Genomic DNA, 23,722 nt, shown 5'->3' with positions numbered 1-23,722 from the left:
ACTAGTTCGTCATGTTCTGCAGATGTAGATGCCACCACCGCCATCTATTTTACAGCGGTTGAACTTACGACTCAAAGTACGAACAGGCAACTGGACATACGGACAGATTTTTTCGTATTTCTGAAGGTTTGTAAGGTGATTGTTCATAAGTAGAGGTGTCCCTGTATGTATGTTGAACATTTCACACCGTACGTAGCCAGCCGTGCTAATCAGAGGTCCAGGAGAAGGACAACAAACTAGATACAAAATCTTTTAAAGAAATTAGTTTTCAATCTAGATTTAAAAGTGCATAGCTCCACTAGCTTCCTAATGTCAAAAGGAAGAGCGTTGCAGACAGCCGCAGAAGCACATCTGAAAGTGCGTGATGCAGTGGCCATATTTGTTCAATGGCTATCCAAAAGTGTATTCTAGATTTAAAGCTTTCGTGACTGCTAGGATCCATACTCTTTGGTTATATTGGGTAAAGTCACAGAAACAACCACTTGATACTTCGGTCAAAACCATCACACTTCCATATATAGCAGGCGTTACTAAAAAGATTTCCAAAATTCTAAACAAACACAAGATACAGGTCCGGTTCAATACAGTACACAAAATTCGTGATCTGATCCCATCCGTGAAGGATGTCATTCCTGATTTACAGTACCCCGGGGTTTACAAATTGAGTTGTACCTGCGGTGATTGCTATATCGGTGAGACAAAGCGACATGTCTCTCACCGAATTTGCGAGCACAAATCAGATTTGAAACACGGCAAAACGAATTCTTCTGCCGTGGCTGATCACTGTTACAACGCTGTGGGGGATCACGATATAATTTTCTCCGATACCAAGGTTCTTTGCAAACCCACGGGCTTTTATCAGAGATTTGTTCATGAAGCAATTCAGATCTACAAACACAGACACAATTTCAACCGAGAGGATGGTTTCAAATTAAGCAACCATTGGAAAGATGTTCTAAATCGAACTAAACATTAAACTAATTTCAATGGTACAGTATATTTTTCAAGTAGTGGTACCCCAAACTTTCACAGCTCTTATAAATTCCCTTTTCACACCATCAATAGGTAAACTCCTCCTCCCCCCCTTCCCCCCCGCGCCAAACGGCAAGTCCACCGGCATGTATACCACCTCTTCCCTAAAATCCGCCAATCAAATGCTATTTTTTATGCTAATTTCTTTGTCAGAACACCTTGTTTGCTCGCACACAGTTTAAAGGTCCGCTGTCTGAGCGTGGTTGTGTTTCGCTAAATTCTCCTGTTTGATGAGTACTAGGTGCCTCGGTGAATGTATATGCTCTAACTTTAACATAGCTATTTCTGTGACCAGTTACAAGCTAATCACTCAGCTATTTCAATGCTAAATTCTATGCTAATTCCTTTGTCAAGGGTTACCTCTGCGGATGTGTATACTTTAACTTAGCTATTTCAATGAGCCATTTCAATGCTAAATTATATGCTAATTCCTTGTCAAGGCGCTTGGTGTTTTTCTTCTCACACAGCTTAAAGGTCGTGATCTGAGCGTGGCTTCTTCCACTCCAGCGCTGTCCTCCAAACAGTCTCGTCCCTTCACCTGATGAAGGCCGCTTGTGTTGTGGCCGAAACGTCGTGATTTTTTTTGTTATTTTATTTTCACCTACGTGACTTTACCCAATAGAACCAAAGAGTATCCAAAAGTGTATTGTAGAGTGTATTGTATAGTGCAGTGCAGTGTATCATATCATGTCGCGTCTTTTGTGTATCATGTAGTGTATAGGAGTGTATGTGTAGAGTAGGAGTTAGTGACGTCATGTCACGCTCGCCCTCTGGTACGATGACATCACGGATGGTGACGTCATGCACAGGGGGCGGGACGGTGACGTCATGTCCCCCTGGGGGATTTAAGCTGGAACCCGTCACGGGTTCAGGGTTGTCTGGAGGGTCCGGGAACGTGAAGGGTGAAAGTCGGGACCCAGGGTAGGGGGAAATTGGCACCAGGCTAGGGTAGCCTGTGGGTGCTAGGGACCTCCCCAGTATCCTTCCCCTGGGGGAGCGATGGGACCCCGGGGTAGGGGGAAATTGGCACCAGGCTTGCGTAGCCTGCGGGTGCTTGGGAATCCCCAGTACCTTTCCCCTGGGGTGTGGAGTGTAGACAGTGAGTGTGCAGTAACGGAGCTGTGTGCAAAGAGAGGTCTTTATTAAAACAACTGGCGTGAGCCCTTAATAAACGTGGCGCAAGCCCTTACACGAAGATCTGTCTCCGAGTCATCAGTTATGCCTCAACATATGTAACGCGTAGGCTTTCGCAACCAATATTATCCATAATAGAGTTTTTTTGGGTTGGATTGCATAAATATGATTCGTTAAACCCACCCCCACCCAACAGTCAATTCGTAATGTTTGTCACGTAAACAAAACATGCCAATTCGTGACTAGTTCAGCACACCCGTGTGTTGGAGAGTAAACCCACTACAACATTTACAATTTGAGTACCATGATGTTTTACCGGTAATTACAACTAGCCTCATCAGGGGACAGTCAGAGTTGTGAAGAAATCCTGCTGTTTTGGTCGTAAATAAGAGGGATAAATATGATGTTGTCACTTGTGAGCCAATCAGGTGCAAAGACCAAAGGGGGTGGGGGGGCGGGTAATGTATTCATTTAAATAAAAAATGGATATCTATTATTGGTTGGGTTTTAACAGTAAATCAACATACATAATGTATGTACATCATACGTGGACATTATGTGTACGTGTATTTTTCAGTCCAAAAAAAGCACACTTCCCATTATTGGCTGCTCACAGTTGATCACCATCGATGTATGGTGACCAGTATAAGCATGCAGATAAACAGTGTATTATTTGACAGTATACTTCGAAGCAGTTGTAAGCCTGTACCTAGCAGAATGGTAAAAAATATGTTAATTTCTTTGAACTAAAAATTAACAAATTTAAAACAAACGTGACTAACATTGAATTAACCAAGCATATGATATTAGTCCTATCTAAAGGTCTTAACTGTTTCCCCACGTACAATCCCTGTCGATGAGATACTTTCTAGTTAGACATCTCCATATAATAAAGCTGAGATGACTAGGCACGAAGTTGGCAAAATTATTGAGAACAGTAAATTGTCAAAAACAAATATTAGTCTCAGTGAGGCAAAGCCTTAAGAGAATTGAGAGCAAATACAGACATTCAAATTCTTGCTGGGGATTATGATAATAAAAATCAGAGATTAATGGATGAAGGTACCTACCTTAAGATTAAACAAGTCCAAAGCAATACCTTGGAACTTAAGACTACTGCAATTATTGCCACGTCCTAAATTCCTAAAGAAGAGCAATACATGATCAAACCAAGGGCATCAAAACCACCATGACTTATGGGTTGCCAAAGATTAAAAAACCTTATGTCCCATTAAGACCCATAGTACAATAGGCTCTGACACATGCAAATTAGCACAATACGTAACAAAGCAATTACAGCCCTACTTCAACAGGACCTCTCATTGATCAAAAACTCAGAACACCTTGAAAATATGATTAAATGTATTCAGCTTAACCCTAAGGATAGTTTGGTAAATTTAGCTGTGACTTCTCTGTTGTCAACGGTTCCGGTAAACATGTCAATTAAACTACTCAATACTCCTGTGACTTACACATGTTTACCCAAAGATATCCCATGATTACCTGAGCACTGTCTAAAGAACACTTATTTCTTGTGCGAAGGTGATTTCTATAAACAAAAGAAACGAGCAGCAAAGGGCACACCTTTGTCTCCTGAAATTGTGAATCTGTACATGGGAGACTTGGAAGCAAAAGCACTAGCTTCAACGACACTAAAACCCTCTTTGGTTTAGATATGTGGATGACACATTGGTGGTTTGGCCATACAGTAAAGATACGCTTAATTTATACATCATCTTAACTCGCATAACCCTTCTATCTAGTTCACCATGGAAGTGGAGGTTGATAAAAAAAAATGCACACTACGCCTATTTTGAATGCGGTCACACCATCATCCCGCACAGAGATCCTCTTTAATCAAGACGCTCGTACATCGGGCTAAGCAAGTGTCAAATGGTAATGGTCTGAGGAGTGAAATTTAACATGTTAAATAAGTCCTGCATTTGAATGGTTACAAATCAACAGGGCACTGAATGCCAAAACCAAATCAAATAGCACAAATGTAGAAATTGATCAAGCAATTAAGCTATTAAAATACCAATTCTAGATTTAAAGCTTTCGTGACTGCTAGGATCCATACTCTTTGGTTCTATTGGGTAAAGTCACATAGGTAAAAAATAAAATAACAAAAAATCACGACGTTTCGGCCACAACACAAGCGGCAAATGCTATGTTGGTCAGACGGGACGAATTAATTGTCAACAACAGACTAAAATAACATCAAATGCATATTAAATACTCCCAATCGCAACTGTCGGCTGTGGCAGAACACACGTGCCAACATAGACACTCAATTGATTTTGATAATTTTGAGGTTTTGTGCAAAACTAGCTACTCCTGGCCAAGACTAATTTGAGAATCTATTGAATTGAGAGTAAAATTATTCTAACTGTTCTCATAGCTACAAACTTATTGCTGATTGGAAGCATATCAAATAGACACTGTTTTTGCTGCATGCCTATACAGGTCACCATACATCGATGGTGATTAACTTGAGCAACCAGTAACAGGTATTGCTTTTTATTTTACCCTAAAACGGCAGAATGTACATACACAATGTATATACATAATATACATGCATAACGTGCATGCATAATGTACGTTGATTACAATATTAATAACCCGACCAATTTATATGAAGACATTAACCCACCACCCCCTCTGGTCTTCGCACCTGATTGGCTCAATCAGGCTGTCACCTCATGATTCCGGTTGTAATTACTGGTGGAACGTCCTACTCAGATTGTAAATTGTGTGTTTGCTCTCTAACACACCAGTGTGGTGTACTAGTACAGAATTAGCATGTTCTGTTTACGTGACAAACTTTACTAATTGGCTGTGTCAGGTAGTGGCGGGTTTAACAACACATTTATAATTACGCGATCTAACCCAAAAAAACCTGTTATGGATATAGTAGTGCAGTGTATAGTAGTGTAGTGTATATAGCATTTGAAAGCACACCATGTACATTGACCGTCTTTGTTCAATGAAAACCAAAAAGCCACTGCTGACAGCTGCTGTTGAATGCAGGACTCTGTTGCTGTGGTTCCCTGTCTCTCTCCCCCCCCCGCCCCTCATTAGCCATGGAGCCTGAGGCGTCAGTTAAACTGGAGGACGAGGGACGCCACGTGGGCGTGGAAACCTGGGCTGGCTTGAAGCTGGAGGTCGAAGGTAGTGGTTGGAGGCTTCCGGTGGGCCTGGGGCCATGCTAGTCACCCGTCTCTTGCTGTAGTTCTTCTCCTAGCAAGCAGCATCACCTGTACAAAATTCTCTGGCATGTGTCATGATGGGTACTACAAGAAAGCTGACCGTCTCCGTCCGGTGCTCGCTGAGCTGCATTGACTTGTGGTTGCAGAACGAATACATGATAAGGTCGCGCTTATTAGACAAGTGTTTGCCACAAATGAACCACAATATCTTGCTGATCTCATCAAGGGGCATAAACCATCACGTGAACTCTGGTCATCCTTGCAGCAACCTTTGGCTGGCCATCAAACAAAGATGATCACCGCATTGCGCGCTTTCAAATGTACTTCTGCAGCCGTCTGGAATGCTCCTCCTTCCGATGTTAGGAAGTTACTGGAGCTGTGCACTTTTAAATCATCATCTATATTGAAAACTCAATCTAGATGTGCCTCCGTGTAGCTTCACACATTGGGATGCTGCTGGATCCTTCTGGATGCCACCCACGCGCCTCAGTCTTTGTTCAGCCTGCATAGGCATCTCATGTTATCGTGGACTGTGCTTTAGCCTATAATATATTTAATATGAAGCAATAAAGTCACCTAGTTAGAAATAAAATAAAACAAATCACGACGTTTCGATCGCAACACAAGCGACCTTCATCAGGTGGCACCGATACAGCAGGACAACCGCTGACACAGGAGAAAGAGCTGCTGACAACAAGAGTTTATAAAGTGTTGTGGGCCCAACCCCAAGGGTAAGTGGGTGGAGCTAGACAAGGAAGGAGGGGGGGGGGGGTGAAAGGGGGGTGGGCGCAGGTGATCGGTGGCAGGCAGAGAGAAGCTGTACCTCGAAGGCAGAGAGAAGCTGTGCCTGTGGGGCCGATGTGAGAAATTAGCATGTAAATGTAAATTAGCATGTAAACAGGATGAGGATGGGGAAGGTCGCTGTTATACTTCCATCCTGCCTGCCGTTTTGTAATTTCTCACATTAACAGGGCACAGCTTCTCTCTGCCTTCCACCGATCACCTGCGCCCACCCCCCTCTCACCCTCCCCCCACCCCCTCTCACCCTCCCCCCCTTGCCACCCTCCCTTTCTTCCTTCTCTAGCTCCGCCCACTCACCCTTGGGTTGGGCCCACTACAACCCTTTATAAACTCTTGTTTGTCAGCAGCTCTTTCTCCTGTGTCAGCGGTTGTCCTGCTGTATCGGTGCCACCTGATAAAGGTCGCTTGTGTTGCAATCGAAACGTCGTGATTTGTTTTATTTTATTTCTAACTACGTGACTTTACCGAAATAACCAAAGAGGATGAATTCCTGCAGTCACGAAAGCTTCAAATCAAATATTAATATAAAGCGATTTTTGCATAATGCGGTATTCTTCAGGAACACAACTACTACTTTATAGGAGAACACACTGCGCACATGTTCGCGTGTGCAATGGGAGTGAGTTTCAGACGGCTGTGAAGCCACAGAGAAACGCCGCTTAGCCAGTGCGGTCCTGGTTCTGGGCTCGAGCCAATTGGTAGATTAATATGGCTTCGTAGGATGTGGCGATTGTGCTGGGGTCAGTAGAGTACGGCTGATGTAGATGCAGAACAACAATTACAATTTCACATTCCAGCTGCCGAGACAGGCAACCGCGTCAGGAGCAGCGGAGTGTATCGCTGTGTTGTCTCCTTCGTATTTGTGGATCAGAGGTCTCTCTGTGTGACGCATGCCTCTGTGTCTGCGTGACTCGTGCCTCCGTGTCTGCATGACGCGTGTCTGTGTGATGCGTGCCTCCATGTTGCCAGCTCTGGTTGTCGGAGCGGATGATTGGAAACCGGAGATCGGTGACATTAGAGTGAAGATCGAACCGGACGATGGTGAGACATCCACCGCAACCATCACAACTACCACAACCACCATCACAACTACTACAACCACAATCACAATCACCGCAACCAAAAGACAAAGATCCCCTGTCTAGCCTTAATAGATTGTTTGGGCAAGTGCTCTTGGCGAGCACGTATGAAGGCTGGCACGGTACACGAGGGGGTGGGTGGCCAGCACCACGCCCGACCGCCTTTGTCTCCCTAGTGGCAATGTTTTCACACAGTGCCAGGTACTCATTTGAGGCTGAGTCGACCTAGGGGAGGCTCAGGACCCATTTATATAATCTTCACCGGTGTTGGCCATGAGCGGGAATCACACTCGAGTTGCCAGGTTCGTAGCACAGCGCGCTAACCACTGCGCCACCGCTCCCCACTCGGCCGCCACCACAACCACCACCACCACCACCTCTACAACCACACCACTACAACTACCACAACCACCACCACAACAACCACCACCACTACAACTACTACCACAAACACCACCACAACGTATGTATATTGAAATTATTTTGCACCATACATAACCACCACTACAACCTCTACAACTATCACCACAACTACCACCACCGGAAAACAATTGTGAGATGTGAGACGCTGTGTGTTACATGTGCCGCCATGTCTGAGTGACACATGCACCGTGTCTTTGTGACGCGTGCCTTTGTGTCTGTGTGACGGCCTTCCTCTGTGTCTGTGTGATGCATGCCTCCATATCTGTGTGATGGCCCAACTCCGTGTTGCCAGTGCCGGTTCTCAGAGCGGGTGACTTGAAGCAGGAGGTCGACGACATCAGAGTGAAGATCGAACCGGACGATGGTGAGATGGCCACCACAACCTCCACAGCCACCGCAACATCACCACGACACTTATGCCAGGCTAGGTGCACTCTGACGCCATGTGAAGTGTCAAAGGCTCGCTGACAGGAGGTCACGGGACAGACCCAGGTGCCATGGGTTGACTGACTGAGATGACTGGCTGATGCACCAGCTGTACCCCCTACTGTGACAACTTGCTTCGTTTTAACTGCCAGGCACTCCGCTCGTTGTTTTGAGCGTCGCTCCTCCGCCCTCTATTATTGCTGAAGGGCGACTGCCTCCAACTGTCCAATAGCATCCTTCACGAGCCTCCTCCACAGAGGCCGATTTTGACACTGCTGGTACCACTCATTGACATCCTTCTGGACCCCATTGGTCCATCTCATCTCTTGCCCATGCCACGCCATTTCGCCTCATTTGTCCGGCCAAACAGAAAATTATTGGGCATGCGGTGTTGGCTGGGCATGTGGGCTACATGACCCAGCTAATGCCAGCTTTCCTGCCGGAGGACCTCACTGATGGGACTGTGTCCAGATCTTTCAAGGATCTGTGAGCTCCTCGCACAATCCAGTTTGGTTAAACCCTGGACCTTAGGCAGGCTAGCCTGAATGTTTCAAACGGTTGTTCCTTTAAGAGGGGACTGCGTCTCACAAGCATAGAGAAGGGAGGGCATAACAGTAGCCGAGAAGACCGGAAGCTTTGTGCAGAGACGCTGCTGCTGAACCTGGAGTGTGCCACTAAGAGGTGAGGTATTACCATCAGTCCCATTAAAACTAAACACCTGCTTGAGTATTTTGTGCCATCAAACGCTCCACCCCCTCAGCTCCCCATTGGTGACGGAGCAGTTGTGGGGAAAGTGGAGCGTTTCCCATACCTGGGCAGTGTGCTTATGAACAGCTCTGGTTTGATAGCAGAGATCTCACTCCAAATCAGTCGGGTGGCATTATCTTTTCAACGGCTGCGTAATGCTGTGTGGAAGTTACCTGGTCTGTCAGTCCCCACTACACTAAAACTATTACAATCACCACAACCACCACCACCACAACCAGCCATGTGAGGACGAGGAGCCGTGAGAGAGGCGGGTTTCTGTGTCTCACTGTCAGGCAGGGAGGGTGAGGAGGGACGCTGGGCCTTCGCTCAGCCCTGCGCACAGCGGCTGGAGGTAGAGGTGATGATGGATGACCCCTTGAATGGTGAGAGTCTTGCTCACACCCCCATCCTCCTTCCCCCTCTTCTCTTCTCAATGTCTCACTGCTCCCTCCGTCTTCACATGCACAATCTCGGTGGTCCTTTTTAAGTTTAACTTTTTTTAAGTTCACGCTTATTCACCCAGGAATGCATTGGCGAGTCCCAAGATTATTTTTCAGTTGGCTGCAATTTTGCTGCTCGCGTGCGTAATTCCCAATGGGAGGTTTTGGTCAACACCAGTTACGTTGTGAGCACAAGCGTTTAATTGTAGAGAGGAGGGACTCCAGAGGAAACGCATGCGCTCCACTCGAGAACTTTATTTTACAACTAGATAATTTTTTTTTACCAGGTAAGGCCCCACTGAGCTATATAATAATATTAACCTCTTATACAAAGCGCCTTCCATATTGAATTATCTGAAAGCGCTTTTCGTAAAAATAAAACTACACTCACAAATATAGATACAATCTAAGCAAAATAGAAAGCTGATAACAATATCAATGACTACTCTCAAATTGTAATAAAATAAAGAACTATAATAAAAGTGAATAATAATTTAAAAGTTATCCAATCGGTTCTTTTTCAAAGTGACCTGCCCACAAATGATAGCTCAACCAAGTGGCTTATCAACGTTTAAATTTATAGCAGCCAAATACTCCAAATGCATGTTGATATTGATTCTAAATGAGGAGGGAAAAAGCGGAGGACCCGGAGAAAAACCCACGCAACCACGAGGAGAGAGAGAGACACGCAAACTCCAAATATCCAGCAGCAGGCAGCACCTGGGTCGGGATCGAACCCACGATCTTCTGCGTAACAGGCGAGGATGTTAACATATAGCCACCGCAGCTCGAGTAACTTCACAGGAGTCTGATTGTTAAGCTGACGATGCCACATCAAATTGTACGGTCAAATCGCATTAAAGCATTGGCCAGGGCGACTCGCAGGACAGTAACCGTGAAGCTCGTGCTCCACTGCTCTCCAGTGAATGGGTAGTACCACCCTCTGTGTTCACTGGGAAACTTGTCGGGGGCAGAAACGTACCCACGTAGGCCGTCGTGACCAATGTTATCCACCATGAAGGGTTTTTTTTGGGTTAGATCGCGTAAATGTTAACGTGTCGTTAAACATGCCACCCATCGACAGCCGATTCTGGCTAATCACCTGACGAAGCTGGTTGTTGTAATCTGTCGAAACATCACGGTACTCAAATTCTAAATGTTGTAGTGGGTTTACTCTCTAACACAACCAGTGTGTACTAAAGTAGTCACTAATTTGCACGTTTTGTTTACGTGACAAACCTCACTGATTTGTTGTGTCTGGTGGTGGTGGTAGTGGGTTTAACGGCAACATTTATATTCACGTAATCTAACCCAATACAAAAAAAACCTTTTATTGTGCAGAGATGTCCCCATTGCAGGCTGCACAGACTCCAGCGCCGAGGCATCGTTGGCTTTCATAAGCCCCCTGCTGCCGCTCCCTCTGGGGGTTCGCAGGAAGTGGCGTTAAGCCTCTCCCACGCATGTTTGTATTTATGTGTAGTGTCATTGCTGGCTGTTGGACAGCAGCGGAAACTGTGGTGGACAGACAGTACACACGCCGGTGAGGGTGTGCATGGTGTGTGTTGGCAAAGAGGAAGAACTAGGGTAAGGGTCGCAGTGGACCCCATCTGGAGGCCCCTGGAACCTGCTAGCGGGTTCAAGAAGGGAGGCGCGGTCAGGGCAGAGTCAGGCCATGCTGGTAGCATAAAAGGAGCCGAGAGCAGGAGCTCGAGTCTTCCGGTTTTGGGAATGGACTCATCTCGTCGTTGCTGTCGTCTCGTCGCCGTCGTTACTAAACGTGTCCGCTATATATTGTGCTACGAAGGATAGTAGTAGTTGGCTACTATCCAGTCAGCGCCGTCAGTGTTAGACGGCTAGTGTAATGTACAAGCTTGGCTGAGCTACTGTGGAGAGTGTGTGGACGAGACCGTGAAAGTTTTTAATAAAGAAAGTGCCTCATAGAAACTGTCTCTGAATCGTTGCCACTGCATATGTAATGTATGTTTGTATGTTTTTACGTATGTATGTTTATTTGTATGTATGTTTGTTGTCTAACTGGTGTGAACCTGCCAGTTAGACTCAGTTACTCTATTGTGGGATGGAAAAAGTGAAGAGCGAAATTTGATATTTTCTTTATTGTTTACTTCCATGCTAAATTACTTTATATGCTCGTGTTATAAAGTTATGAATTTGCAAGCTACGCGTATGTTAATCATGAATCTCCTTTCAAAACTGCAATCACCTCTCTACTGGACCGCTTACCCTGCACATGTCACATTGCTCTATAGCTACGTGGGCTGACGTCCAATCTCATAATATGAACGTGCATGCGTATGCAATCAATTATGTATTTTCATTGTGCATTTGGTGCTCTTGCTGTGTGAAAGTCACATATAACACTTCGCTAAATCTCTCTGCTAACTCTCCTTCCTCCTCCATTCCCTCTCTGCTCTGCTGTCCCGGCGGCTGCAGCAGGTGCACACGACGTGAAGGTCGAGCGTGACTGTGAAGCGAGCATGGACACAAGGACATTTGTGGACGTGGAGGTGGTGGTGGATTACATCGGCCGCTGCGGTGAGTTTGGGCATTCGTTGTTGGGTTCAGAGTGGCGGACGTCACAGAGATTCACAGCGTGGATCTGAAGTCTAAAGTGAGATCTGGCACTCATTACACACAAAGTTCCTGCCACAAATGAACCACAATATATTTTTTATCTCATCAAGGAGCATAAACCATCGAACAAAGACAATTACCGCATCATGTGCTTGCAGATGCACTTATTTGGCTTTAACCGCGGCGGGTGTACAAACTAACAATGGCGACCAACCTGTATTCATATGCACTGTGGCCTCTTAATTTCCACTACCTTGATGGGACCCCGCCATGGCTGGTGTAATTTAGGGGACGTGCCGAGTGGTACCTGCGGGCAATGCCTACCTTCTGACTGAATTCCCTTTTGACGCGTCCCACGCCTCCGTCAATCGCTTAAGTGTAACCTGCATGAGTGTGGGCATGCTGGCCTTCCTTTTTCTTGAGATACAACGGGGAGAATCCCGTCGGCATGTTGGGCCATCCTGTATGCAACCAGGACACGGGGGATGCGTAAATTCCAGTCTGACTGCGCGTCGTTGACCACCTGGCACAGCATTCATGTTAGGGTCCTGGGCAGGCGTTCTACCATCCCATCTGTCTGAGGATGTTAGGGCGATGTCCTAATCTTCTTTCTGCAGAGGGAGTCGCATACCTCCCATAATAAATTCTATGGAGCGAACCTCGGGACAAACCGGCGATAATACAACACAAACCTGACAAAGCTGCGCACCTCACTCACCAACTTGGGGGTTGGCCATTTACGCACGCACGCCATTTTGTCGGGGTCAATGGCTATCCCGTATGCACTAACAATATGGCCCAATACCGCACAGATGTTTGCAAGAGGTGGCACTTATGCGGTTTGAATTTAAGATTGGCCGCCCACACTCTGACAAACACCGACCGTAATTGCAGCAAGTGCTCTTTGAACGTGCATCCGAACACGATGACATTGCCCAGATAAATGAGGCACGAATCCCATTGCAGACCTGCCAAGACCAATTCCATCAGTCGTTGAAACGTGGTTGGAGCCGAATGCAGCCCCATGGAGAGGCAGTTACATTGCAACAACCCTTGGGGCGTCTGGAATGCGGTGTTAGTTTTGGATTCCTCGTCTAGGGGCTGTTTCCAGAACCCTTATAACAAATCGACTGTCGAGAATAACCGGGCACCAGACAACGCATCTAGGGAATTGTTCAGCCGAGGGAGTGGATATGCGTCTGCCTCAGATATTTTATTCAGATTCCGGAAAACTAAGCAAAAGCGTATGCTCCCGTCCCGCTTTTTAACCAATACAATGGGAGTCTCCCATGGGCTGGTAGAGGGAGAGATAATGTCCGCAGCCAACATCTCGTCAATTGCCTGTCGGACACGGTCCTTCTATTTGGGGCTCATCCTATATTAATTCTGTCTTATTGGGGCTGCAATAACGAAGTGCGGCCAATGTCAAATTTCCCCTGGCTAAAAACATCCGCAAACTTCTGCAATAGAGCACACAACTCTTCCCGTTGTTCTTGGGTCAAATCGTAATTTTCGGAGCACAATTTGTGAATCCATGTCTCATCCAACTCGCCTTCCCGTTACACCCTGAAAATGACCTCCTGCAGCTGTGTCGGTCTCCTCGCAACGTGCAGCAGTTGCATGGGCCAAGACTGTGCTGGCTTGGACCACAGCTGCCCCCAGCCCAGCATTTAGCACCTCTAAAAAGGGCTCTTATTCCGTTCTGAAGATGGTACCCCCTCCTCTGGATTTGCCAATTCCAGATGCTTCCTGAGCCGTAAGGGCACCAGCATCTGTGCGCCTGGCGGGATCGTAACAAATTCCTTCGCCAGGACCTGGACCGTGGCGTTAGCCACTGCCAGCTTTGTAGGGGATTGCAGAAAGGCCAATCGCTGTCTCAACGCACCTTGGTCAATAAGGATTTTGAGGGGCATCCACCCTAAACAATCGGTGCCCAGAAGATAAGGCACAGCCAAGGACTTGGAGACCAACACCAGCCCGGTTTACTCCATTTCCCCTATCTGGACTCTCGCCACTATCTTTCCCACAATCCCCAAACTTCCACCGTTGACAGCAACACAAGCTCTCGTGACCGGCTGAGATAATGGGTTCCCGGCTGCAACAAATTGTAAATGAGCTCGGAAATTATGGTAGCCGAAGCTCCGGTATCGACCAGAGCCTGTCCACACGCCGCGAGTAGATGAAGAATGACGATGGCTGAACCGGAGGACGTCGAAGGCGAAGCCACTGCTCCGGTGCTGTTCCGGCACCCTTTGGCGATGTGGCCCGACTGGCTGCACTTGTAGCAGGTGGGAGCAGATCTGCAGGCCGGAGGAGGGTCCCGCTCTTGCCTACGCCTCTCCGGCTGCCGTCCCTTGGACAACTCTCCCGCGTGGGCCCCGGCTGAATGAAGCCTAGGCCTTGATTTGAAGCTTTCGTGACTGCAGGAATCCATACTATTTGGTTCTTTCGGTAAAGTCACGTAGGTAGAAAAATTATAAAATAAAATAAAAAATAATATATCACGACGTTTCGATCGAGACACAAAGCCCATCACACAGCCAGAACCATCGATGTATCGATGGTTCTGGCTGTGCGATGGGCTTTGTGTCTCACTGGCGCGGTGGTTCTCTTGCGTGGATGCGCTTTCCTCACAGCGCAGTTGGCAACGCCGCAACTTGTATTACACATAGACATTGCATTAACTTGCTAATTTCCCTGCCTAATCGCCCCCATCAACATAGTGCTAATCTCCCATTAAAACTGCTGTTGTGCGCATATGCGGGAGCGAACTTATACAGAAACGGAAGCTCATTTCATGCTAATCTCTCTCCCTAATCTCCCCCATTAAGACAATTGACGTGCTTGCGTCCAGGGATTGAATTCCTTTCCAGCTCAGACCCCGCTTGCTTGCCCATCGCCACGTAAATAACCTCTTGTTGTAACAGCTCTCTCGCTGGTTCAGCAGTTCCACTGCTGGATATTTTCTTCTGCCCGAGGACGACCGCTTGTGTTGCGATCGAAATGTCGTGATATATTATTTTTTTTTATTTTATGATTTTTCTACCTATGTGACTTTACCAAAAGAATGAAAGAGTAAGCATAGACCTGTTCCAGCTCCCGCGGTGCAGCCCCCTCTGTTTCCTCGGGCTCCCCTGCGCACGCAGCCACCATGGGCCACTACTGCAGGTTAAGGTGCGCCTGAATACACCGGGTCACCTTCAGGGAAAATAAATCGTTCTCCGCGATGGAGAGGGCGACGCCCAACTATTGCGCCAGTGACGGCAACCTGTGCGCCTGGTTTATGTGCGGGTAAGTTGCTTGGCCCAAGGCCAGCAGCGCGCTGCCGAAGATGAGAGGCGTCTCGACCTTCCCCCTCCTCCGCAGCAAGAACCTTCTGCGCGCGTTGAACGGTGGGTCCAAAATGCCGGTCATTTGGGTTTTGGGCATACACCCGTAGAGTTCTTTCCGCCACCGAAATAGCCTTAGACGCCGCCAGGAAGTCGTAATCCAGGGCCGTCGGCAGAGCCCGCAACACCTCACCCCTCCAACCAGCCGACCGACAAGTATGCTGCTTCAAAACGACATTGAAACGCTGTCCAGTCGCCCCCCACCGCTACAAAATCGCGGACGGGAGGCAACCGCCTGTGCTGGAACAGCGCTTCCATGAGCGCCGCCGGGGGCAACTCGATTTTCTCGCCAACCGGCTCAGACAAAATGGCGGCCGCCATTTTGGAAACTCGAGCTCGGGCGCGGCGGCCGTAGGTGCTCAGGCCACTTGCAGTTCCTGCGCCGCGGCTCCTCTGGCGGGCGCAGCCGTGGCAAGCTGGACAACCAGCTGCGCAGCGGCGGACAGCAGCTGACCGAGACGCCCAGTGAGCACCTGCCAGCTTTCCTCGGCAGGCGGCTGTGAGGGACTGGAGCTGCTCCTGTTGCTCCGACGACACTACAGGTGGATTTTTCCTCTTCGCCTTTGACATGAAGACACTTCTGGCACCAAATGTAGTGACGCAGGCAGAGACGGTAGTAGTTGGAGGCACCTTTTATTCTTACACACGGTGGGGACCCTACGTGGGTGCACACTATATATATACTTTCAGACACACACAGCCGTCTATCATCGACTGTACTTAACTAGCTAGAACAGTTGGCAGGCTCTCTAGCTAGTAGCGGCGACGATGGTGTCGAGACAACAGCACGGCGAGATGTTTTATCCCCTGTATATACTGTCGTCCCTTGATGTGTATACTGCCGTACCTTGTAGTTAAATTTTTTAGACAGCAGCCAGCGCTAATTGCACTACACATGTATACAAAGTGCCCACCTTTAATCACCTGCCTCGCCCCCATCCCACTGTGTGCCCCTCCCCTTTGCATCCATGCCCCGGCCCCAGGAGGTGACGTGAAGGTGAAGCGCGATGAGGAAGAGGCAGCCGTGAGCACAAAGGCATGGATGGATGTTGGGGCGCCGGTGGATGACAATGGCCACGGTGGGTTTGGGCAGTCGTCGGTTGGGATCCAATCCAAATGGTGGGAGTCAGGTTTTAGATATGCATCCGAACGGGTGGCTTTCCTGTAGACAGTGTCCCATTGAGCCATCTGGTCTCCTTTCGATTAAAACATCCAAGACTGGTAGCTTGCCATCCTTTTCCACCTCCATGGTGAATTTGATGGCTGGGTGTATGGAATTGATGTGGTTGATGATGATCGCTTGTGTTGTGATCGAAACGTCGTAGTTTTTTTGTTGTTTTGTAGTTGTTTTCTTTGAACCTATCTACGTGACTTTACCGTAGGACCCAAAGAATAGACATATTGGTGGTCTGGCCACACGGCAAAGATACACTTAACAAATTTCTAAATCATCTCAACTCGCAAAACCCATCCATCCTGTTACCCATGGAAGTGGAAGCTGACAGAACTTATTTCTGGATCTTCTGCTCGGATGGGGTCGAAATGGTAAAAAAACACAGCATTTACCGAAAAAAAAGTATATTGACGCCTATCTGAATGCACAGAAATCTGCTCTTATCAAGACACTAATTCATCGAGCTAAGAAAGTGTCAGATGGTGACAGTCTGAGAAGTGGAATTCAACATGTTCAAGAATTGCTGCAAATAAACGGTTGCAATGATGCACAAATCAACAGGGCATTGAATGCCAAAACCAAATAAAATAACACAAGCATTGAAACTGCCCAAGTAATTAAAACAATCAAAATACTGTACATTGCGGGAGTAACTGATAAACTATCCAGATATTTGGAAAAAAGAAAACATCTAAGTCAGATTTGGCACGGTACATAAAATACAGAAATGTATATCTGGTACAAAAGATGTATTACCAAAGCTATCAACAGAAGGTGTCTACAGGATTTACTGTACTTGTGGCAAATGCTATGTTGGGCAAACAGGACGAATGATCAGCACGAGACTAAAAGAACATCACAGAAATATTGAATACTCCCAAATACAACTGTCAGCAGTAGCAGAACACGTGTGCCAACAAGGACACTTGATTTTGATCATGTTGAAGTTCTGTCCAAAACTAGCTACTACTGGCCAATACTAATTAGAGAATCTATCGAAATTGAAAGAAATAAAAAAATTGTTTTATCCATTCGGATTGCTACCGACTTAGTGCTGCGTGGAAGCGAATCATCAAATAATACATTGTTTAAATGCATACCTATACAGTCCACCATACTTCAATAGGGATTACCGTTGGTAGGGCTATTTTAATAAACATAATGGACAGGAAGGACAAGATCAAAGGGCTCGCATAATGCGCATCATGTACGTTGACTCATTAATCCTCTCCCCACTTTGCGCAAGTGCGCAGAAGTCACCGCATCTACGCCTCTATATACAGTGAGGGAAAAAAGTATTTGATCCCCTGCTGATTTTGTACGTTTGCTCACTGACAAAGAATTGATCAGTCTTTAATTTTTATGGTAGGTTTATTTGAACAGTGAGAGACAGAATAACAACAAGAATACCAGAAAAACACATGTCAAAAATGTTATAAATTGATTTGCATTTTAATGAGGGAAATAAGTATTTGACCCCTCTGCAAAACATGACTTAGTACTTGGTGGCAAAACTCTTGTTGGAAATCACAGAGGTCATACGTTTCTTGTAGTTGGCCACCAGGTTTGCACACATCTCAGGAGGGATTTTGTCCCACTCCTCTTTGCAGATCTTCTTCAAGTCATTAAGGTTTTGAGGCTGACGTTTGGCAACTCGAACCTTCAGCTCCCTCCACAGATTTTATATGGGATTAAGGTCTGGAGACTGGCTAGGCCACTCCAGGACCTTAATGTGCTTCTTCTTGAGCCACTCCTTTGTTGCCTTGGCCGTGTGGTTCGGGTCATTGTCATGCTGGAATACCCATCCACGACCCATTTTCAATGCCCTGGCTGAGGGAAGGAGGTTCTCACCCAAGATTTGACGGTACATGGCCCCGTCCATCGTCCCTTTGATGCGGTGAAGTTTTCTTGTCCCCTTAGCAGAAAAACACCCCCAAAGCATAATGTTTCCACCTCCATGTTTGACGGTGGGGATGGTGTTCTTGAGGTCATAGGCAGCATTCCTCCTCCAAACACGGCGAGTTGAATTGATGCCAAAGAGCTCCATTTTGGTCTCATCTGACCACAACACTTTCACCCAGTTGTCCTCTGAATCATTCAGATGTTCATTGGAAAACTTCAGACGAGCATATGTGCTTTCTTGAGCAGGGGGACCTTGCGGGCCCTGCAGGATTTCAGTCCTTCACGGCGTAGTGTTACCAATTGTTTTCTTGGTGACTATGGTCCCAGCTGCCTTGAGATCATTGACAAGATCCTCCCATGTGGTTCTGGGCTGATTCCTCACCGTTCTCATGATCATTGCAACTCCACGAGGTGAGATCTTGCATGGAGCCCCAGGCCGAGGGAGATTGACAGTTATTTTGTGTTTCTTCCATTTGCGAATAATCGCACCAACTGTTGTCACCTTCTCACCAAGCTACTTGGCAATGGTCTTGTAGCTCATTCCAGCCTTGTGTAGGTCTACCATCTTGTCCCTGACATGCTTGGAGAGCTATTTGGTCTTGGCCATGGTGAAGAGTTTGGAATCTGATTGATTGCTTCTGTGGACAGGTGTCTTTTATACAGGTAACAAGCTGAGATTAGGAGCACTCCCTTTAAGAGTGTGCTCCTAATCTCAGCTCGTTACCTGTATAAATAACACCTGGGAGGCAGAAATCTTTCTGATTGAGAGAGGGGTCAAATACTTATTTTCTCTCATTAAAATGCAAATCAATTTATAACATTTTTGACATGCGTTTTTCTGGATTGTTTTGTTGTTATTCTGTCTCTCACTGTTCAAATAAACCTACCATTATAATTATAGACTGATCATTTCTTTGTCAGTGGGCAAACGTACAAAATCAGTAGGGGATCAAATATTTTTTTCCCTCACTGTAAGTGTAATGACGGTGACACCTGCTGACCGGAAAGGGAATCACGGGTATGGGCACGGTTAAGTACCAACCAATCGGAGAAGGAGGTGGGGCTCGCTGAGATATTCTGGAAACCTGCTCGAAGGTTCCATGAGAGGGCGTGGCCGGAGGCGGGGCCTTATGCGTGGAGTGGGGGAGGGGAACAGGGCCATCCCTTTGCAAACTGTGCGCCCCACAATTCCATTCTTAATTAACTCCACCTGTATCAATTCAAAATGCCAGAAAAAGCTCGGTAAAGTTATTTAGATCAGCCACTCGGTTGTGTATTTTTTTACTTTTAACTGGTTATTTTAACAGTTTTAAAACAAAGTGATTATAAACATTTATTTTTTACTTAAACTAATGTCTAAACTAAACTTTTTTTTTAATTTTACCATGTAAGGCCCACTGAGCAATGTAGCTCTTTTTCAGACGCGACCTGGCCACAAATTATAGCTCAACGAAGTGGCTTATCACATGGAAATTTATAACAGCCAAATACTCTAAACTGATGTTTCTTAACGTAGACGTAAAATTTGAAGATCCGGAGAAAAATCCATGCAACTGTGGGAAGAGAGACATGCAAACTCCAAATATACAGCAGGGGTCAGTGGATCGAACTCACAACCTCCTGTAAACTAGGTGAGGTAGTTAACATCTTGCTACTGTGGTTCCCCACCACTTCTCACCAGGTCGGCCTCCTCCATCAGCGCGCGAGACAGTGTCAGGCCCTCGCGTGGTCTCCGGGAGCGAGCGGAGGCCGGTGCTGCGCCCGTGCTCCGTGGTGCTGCGACTGCTGCGCCTGGACGAGGGCCGCCGCCCTATGCCACGCCCTCGCGGCGGCGCCGATGACATCATGGCTACGCATGCTTGCGACCGCTGTCCGTACCGTGCGCGGAAGCGCCGGCAGCTCGTGGCGCACCTGCTTTCCCACACGGGCGAGAAGCCCTTCAAGTGTTCCACGTGTGGCAAGTCGTTTGCGAGCCTCAACAATGTCAGGAGGCACCACGACACCGTCCACCTCGACCTGAGACCGTTCAAGTGCCCGCGTTGCGGCAAGCGCTTTACCTCCCGGACGTTCTTGCGGATGCACATGCTCAAGCACACGGGGGAGCGGCCTTATGAGTGCGCGCGCTGTGGCAAGCTGTTCCGGCACAGGTCGTCGCTGAATGTCCATAAGCGCACGCACACGGGCGAGAAGCCCTTTGGTTGCGCCCAGTGCGGCAAGATGTTCTCCCGGCAGCACCACCTCCGCCACCACGAGCTCACCCACACGGGTGAGAAGCCGTGCAAGTGCCCATACTGCGGCCGCACGTTCTCCCACGCACACAACCTCAAGACCCACATGCGCCTTCACACGGGGGAGAGGCCACACGCCTGCTCGTTCTGCGCAAAGACGTTTACCGAGACGGGCACCTTGAAGAAGCATCTGCGCGTCCATACCGGCGAGAAGCCCTTCCGCTGTTCGGAGTGCGGAAAGGCGTTCGCGCTGGCGACCAGCCGCAATGTGCACGCGCGCAAGCACACGGGTGAGAAGCCCTACGGCTGCCCCGACTGTGGCCGTGCGTTCTCCACGTGCAGCGCAATGAGGAGCCACCAGCGGACGATGCACAACAGGAAAGGGGGAGCACCACGCGTGCGCTCAGTGCGGCAGGAAATTAACATGCCTGGGCCATCTCAACATGCATGAGCGCAGCCAGAAGCGGAACAAGAAGTGCCACCGCCCATGACAGGAGAGCTGAGGTCGCGGTGCAGGGCGGCCGCTAATGTGCGATCCCCATTGATATCGGCACTTGTGTATGACATTAATTATTACATTCCCTAAAATAGTAAATGAATCGCACCTGCGGCAGATGGCCCGTAGGCGTCCACTGCACAATTCTTAATTTCCACTTTCCTCTGTCCTGTGCCAATATGCTGAAGTCGTGCCACGTATTTCTGGCACCAATCTCTTAGATTGTCGTCAAGCCATTCTGTATCAGGTCTTCCTCTCTTTCCACATCCTTCCATTTTTATGAATAGCCCATTTTAAATGTTCTTGTTGTCCATCCTATATGTCCAAATAGTGCCAGTTTCCTTCTCATCACTGACTGCATCATCAAGTAGTCTTCTATGTGCAACCTTTTTCTTCAACGTTGGTCACTCTTTGGGTCCAGCTTACTGGCAGTTTCCTTCTGTAGCAATACATTTCAAATGCCAATGTCTCAACAATTGCACCCATATAATATTAACTATATCCATAAGGGGGTGCCTTTTATTAGTTTAGGGAATATAATTAATGTCGTCCACTCCGTGCCTGCCTGTAAAGGAGGAAAACAAGTGAGAGGAAACCGGGGAGAGGATGACTGAAGGGACAAGGTAGGGAATTACCGAATATAATGGAGAGATACTTCTATAACAGAGCAGTCTCCTCAATAGACAGAAGGTTGGGCTCAGAGAAAGAGGAAAGGACCAAAGGCCTTGGCAACTGGTCGACTGGAGTAGCCGCACCACACCGGTGCCTGAAAAACGTCACGACGCAGTCCTTAAAGAGCCGCATGCGGCTCCCGAGCCACAGGCTCCCAACCCATGCTCGAGCCACACTGCTCGCTAGAGCATCTTAGCACGGTCCTCATGGATAGGGAGGAGGAATCCTCGAGGAATCCGGTAGGGTTCGAGGACTGATTGCCTTTAAGGGTTGCTGCCCCCTCCCCACCGATCTATCTTCCTCCTGCTGCGTTTGGTTCGTTACTTCATTCGTGTTTGATTTTGTGTGTTGTGCTAGGCATCACACACAATACAAAGACAAATATCCCCTGCATAACCTGAACAGAGTGTTGGGGCAAGTGCTGTTTAGCGAGCAGCACCTATGAAGGGCTTGCATGGCATACAACACCACGCCCGGTCGCCAGTGGTGAGTCGACCCAGGGCAGGATGCCCAAGACCGGTTAAGATGATCATCGCCGGTGTTGGCCGTGAGTGGGAATTGAACTCGGGTCGCCGGGTTCGTATCGCAGCACGCTAAACTGCTACACCACTGCTCCCCCACACTCTGTCACTGACAACACGTCCCTCCCACCTGCCCCACCAGTCACACCCTCGCTCAATCAACACGCAGTCGCCAATTACTACCCTGTGAGTCACCGAACCTCCACAACACTCTACACCCTCCCTCATTTTCTTCCCCCAACATTCCGGCGTCTCTTCCACTTAATCAGAATGTCCTTATACTAGAGGATAAATCCGATGAGCTATAAAGCTCTTTTTCACAATGTCCAGTTAACATGTTCCCGGAGGGAGGGCTGATGATGGGCTGCGTCAACCTCGCAATCAACATTTGTTGAACTTGCAATCCTCCCGATGCGTGAGCCGCCCTGGGTGAGTGGGTGGGTGGGTGAGTGAGTGGGTGAGTGAGTGGGTGGGTGGGTGAGTGAGTGGGTGAGTGAGTGGGTGGACAGGCGAGGCTGGTGAGTGAGTGGGTGAGTGGGTGGGTGAGTGAGTGGACAGGCGAGGCCGGGTGGGTGAGTGAGTGGACAGGCGAGGCCCTGGACATTCACCCGCCCACGGATGACCTCATCACTGTAATTGCTTTCACAACACGCGGCGTGTCTCCCGTCTACCCTGGGCACGTGCTTGGTGTCACAATGAACGGGGACCCCCCCCCCCATCATCATCACTCGGACTAATATTGTTAAATTAACCACGAATTATTTAGATTATTTTGCTGCTGTAAATTATCCATGTGATAAGCCACTTTACTCAGCTATCATTTGTGGCCATTTCGCTTCTGAAAAACAAGTTAATACCTTAGTGGCCTTTAACTGGCAAGTTAAAAAGAATCAGTTTTATAATATTTTTTCGTGATTTGTTTACCTTTCCTATATTTTTTACTCCTATTATGTTGTAGCTTTCTGACCGTTCCCCCCCTGGACATCCGTGAAAAAGAGCTTTACAGCTCATCGGATTCCTCCTGCAGTGTTAATAAACATTCTGATTCTGAATTCCCTCAAGTGTTTGCGTGCAGTGCTTAAGACGTTATGAAGTTCAAGACATACCCGGGTTGGAACTATTGTAAAGAAGAATATTGAGCAGAACGCGGGTAGTGCCTTAATCTGATGTTTATTAACCCTTTCCCGTCCAGAGACGTCTGCAAGTTGCAGGGTGGGTGTCCCCTTCACCGCTGAATCTCGGAACGCGCAAGCGGCTCGGCGTTAATTTTATTTAGAGAGGTCCAGCGCCGTTGTTTTAAAGACACCCCTGTAGAGAGCCGTGCGATACGACCGTGCCGGGGGAAGGACAACAAACTAAACACAAGAAGCAATTCTAAGGAAATGTTCTCAATTTAGTATAGTGGTGTAGTGTATAGTTGTGTACAGTGTAGTATGTAGTGTATAGTCTAGTACGCG

At 47.6% G+C, this 23,722-nt stretch overlaps 1 protein-coding gene across 2 annotated transcripts in view; it reads left to right on the top strand.

Moving 5' to 3' along the window:
* Positions 1 to 23,321, top strand: part of LOC116958511 (uncharacterized) — a 31,859-nt gene extending 8,538 nt beyond the window's left edge. Inside the window, exons 2-8 of one of the 2 annotated variants that reach the window (XM_032981140.2) lie at positions 5,248 to 5,337; positions 7,146 to 7,217; positions 7,971 to 8,042; positions 9,145 to 9,234; positions 11,743 to 11,844; positions 16,256 to 16,351; positions 20,030 to 23,321. In XM_032981140.2, coding sequence (XP_032837031.2) covers positions 5,250 to 5,337; positions 7,146 to 7,217; positions 7,971 to 8,042; positions 9,145 to 9,234; positions 11,743 to 11,844; positions 16,256 to 16,351; positions 20,030 to 21,027 — 1,518 coding nt within the window. In that variant the 5' untranslated portion in view covers positions 5,248 to 5,249 and the 3' untranslated portion in view covers positions 21,028 to 23,321. The remainder of the gene's footprint in view (positions 1 to 5,247; positions 5,338 to 7,145; positions 7,218 to 7,970; positions 8,043 to 9,144; positions 9,235 to 11,742; positions 11,845 to 16,255; positions 16,352 to 20,029) is intronic. The other variant, XM_032981142.2, reaches the window with a different exon arrangement.
* Positions 23,322 to 23,722: the final 401 nt, after the last annotated feature.

Source organism: Petromyzon marinus, chromosome 79 (genome assembly GCF_048934315.1).
Source record: "Petromyzon marinus isolate PM22_M1 ecotype Great Lakes invasive population chromosome 79, UKy_Petmar_22M1.pri1.0, whole genome shotgun sequence".
NCBI classification, from domain to species: Eukaryota; Metazoa; Chordata; class Hyperoartia; order Petromyzontiformes; family Petromyzontidae; genus Petromyzon; species Petromyzon marinus.
This window is presented reverse-complemented; position numbering and strand designations above follow the sequence as displayed.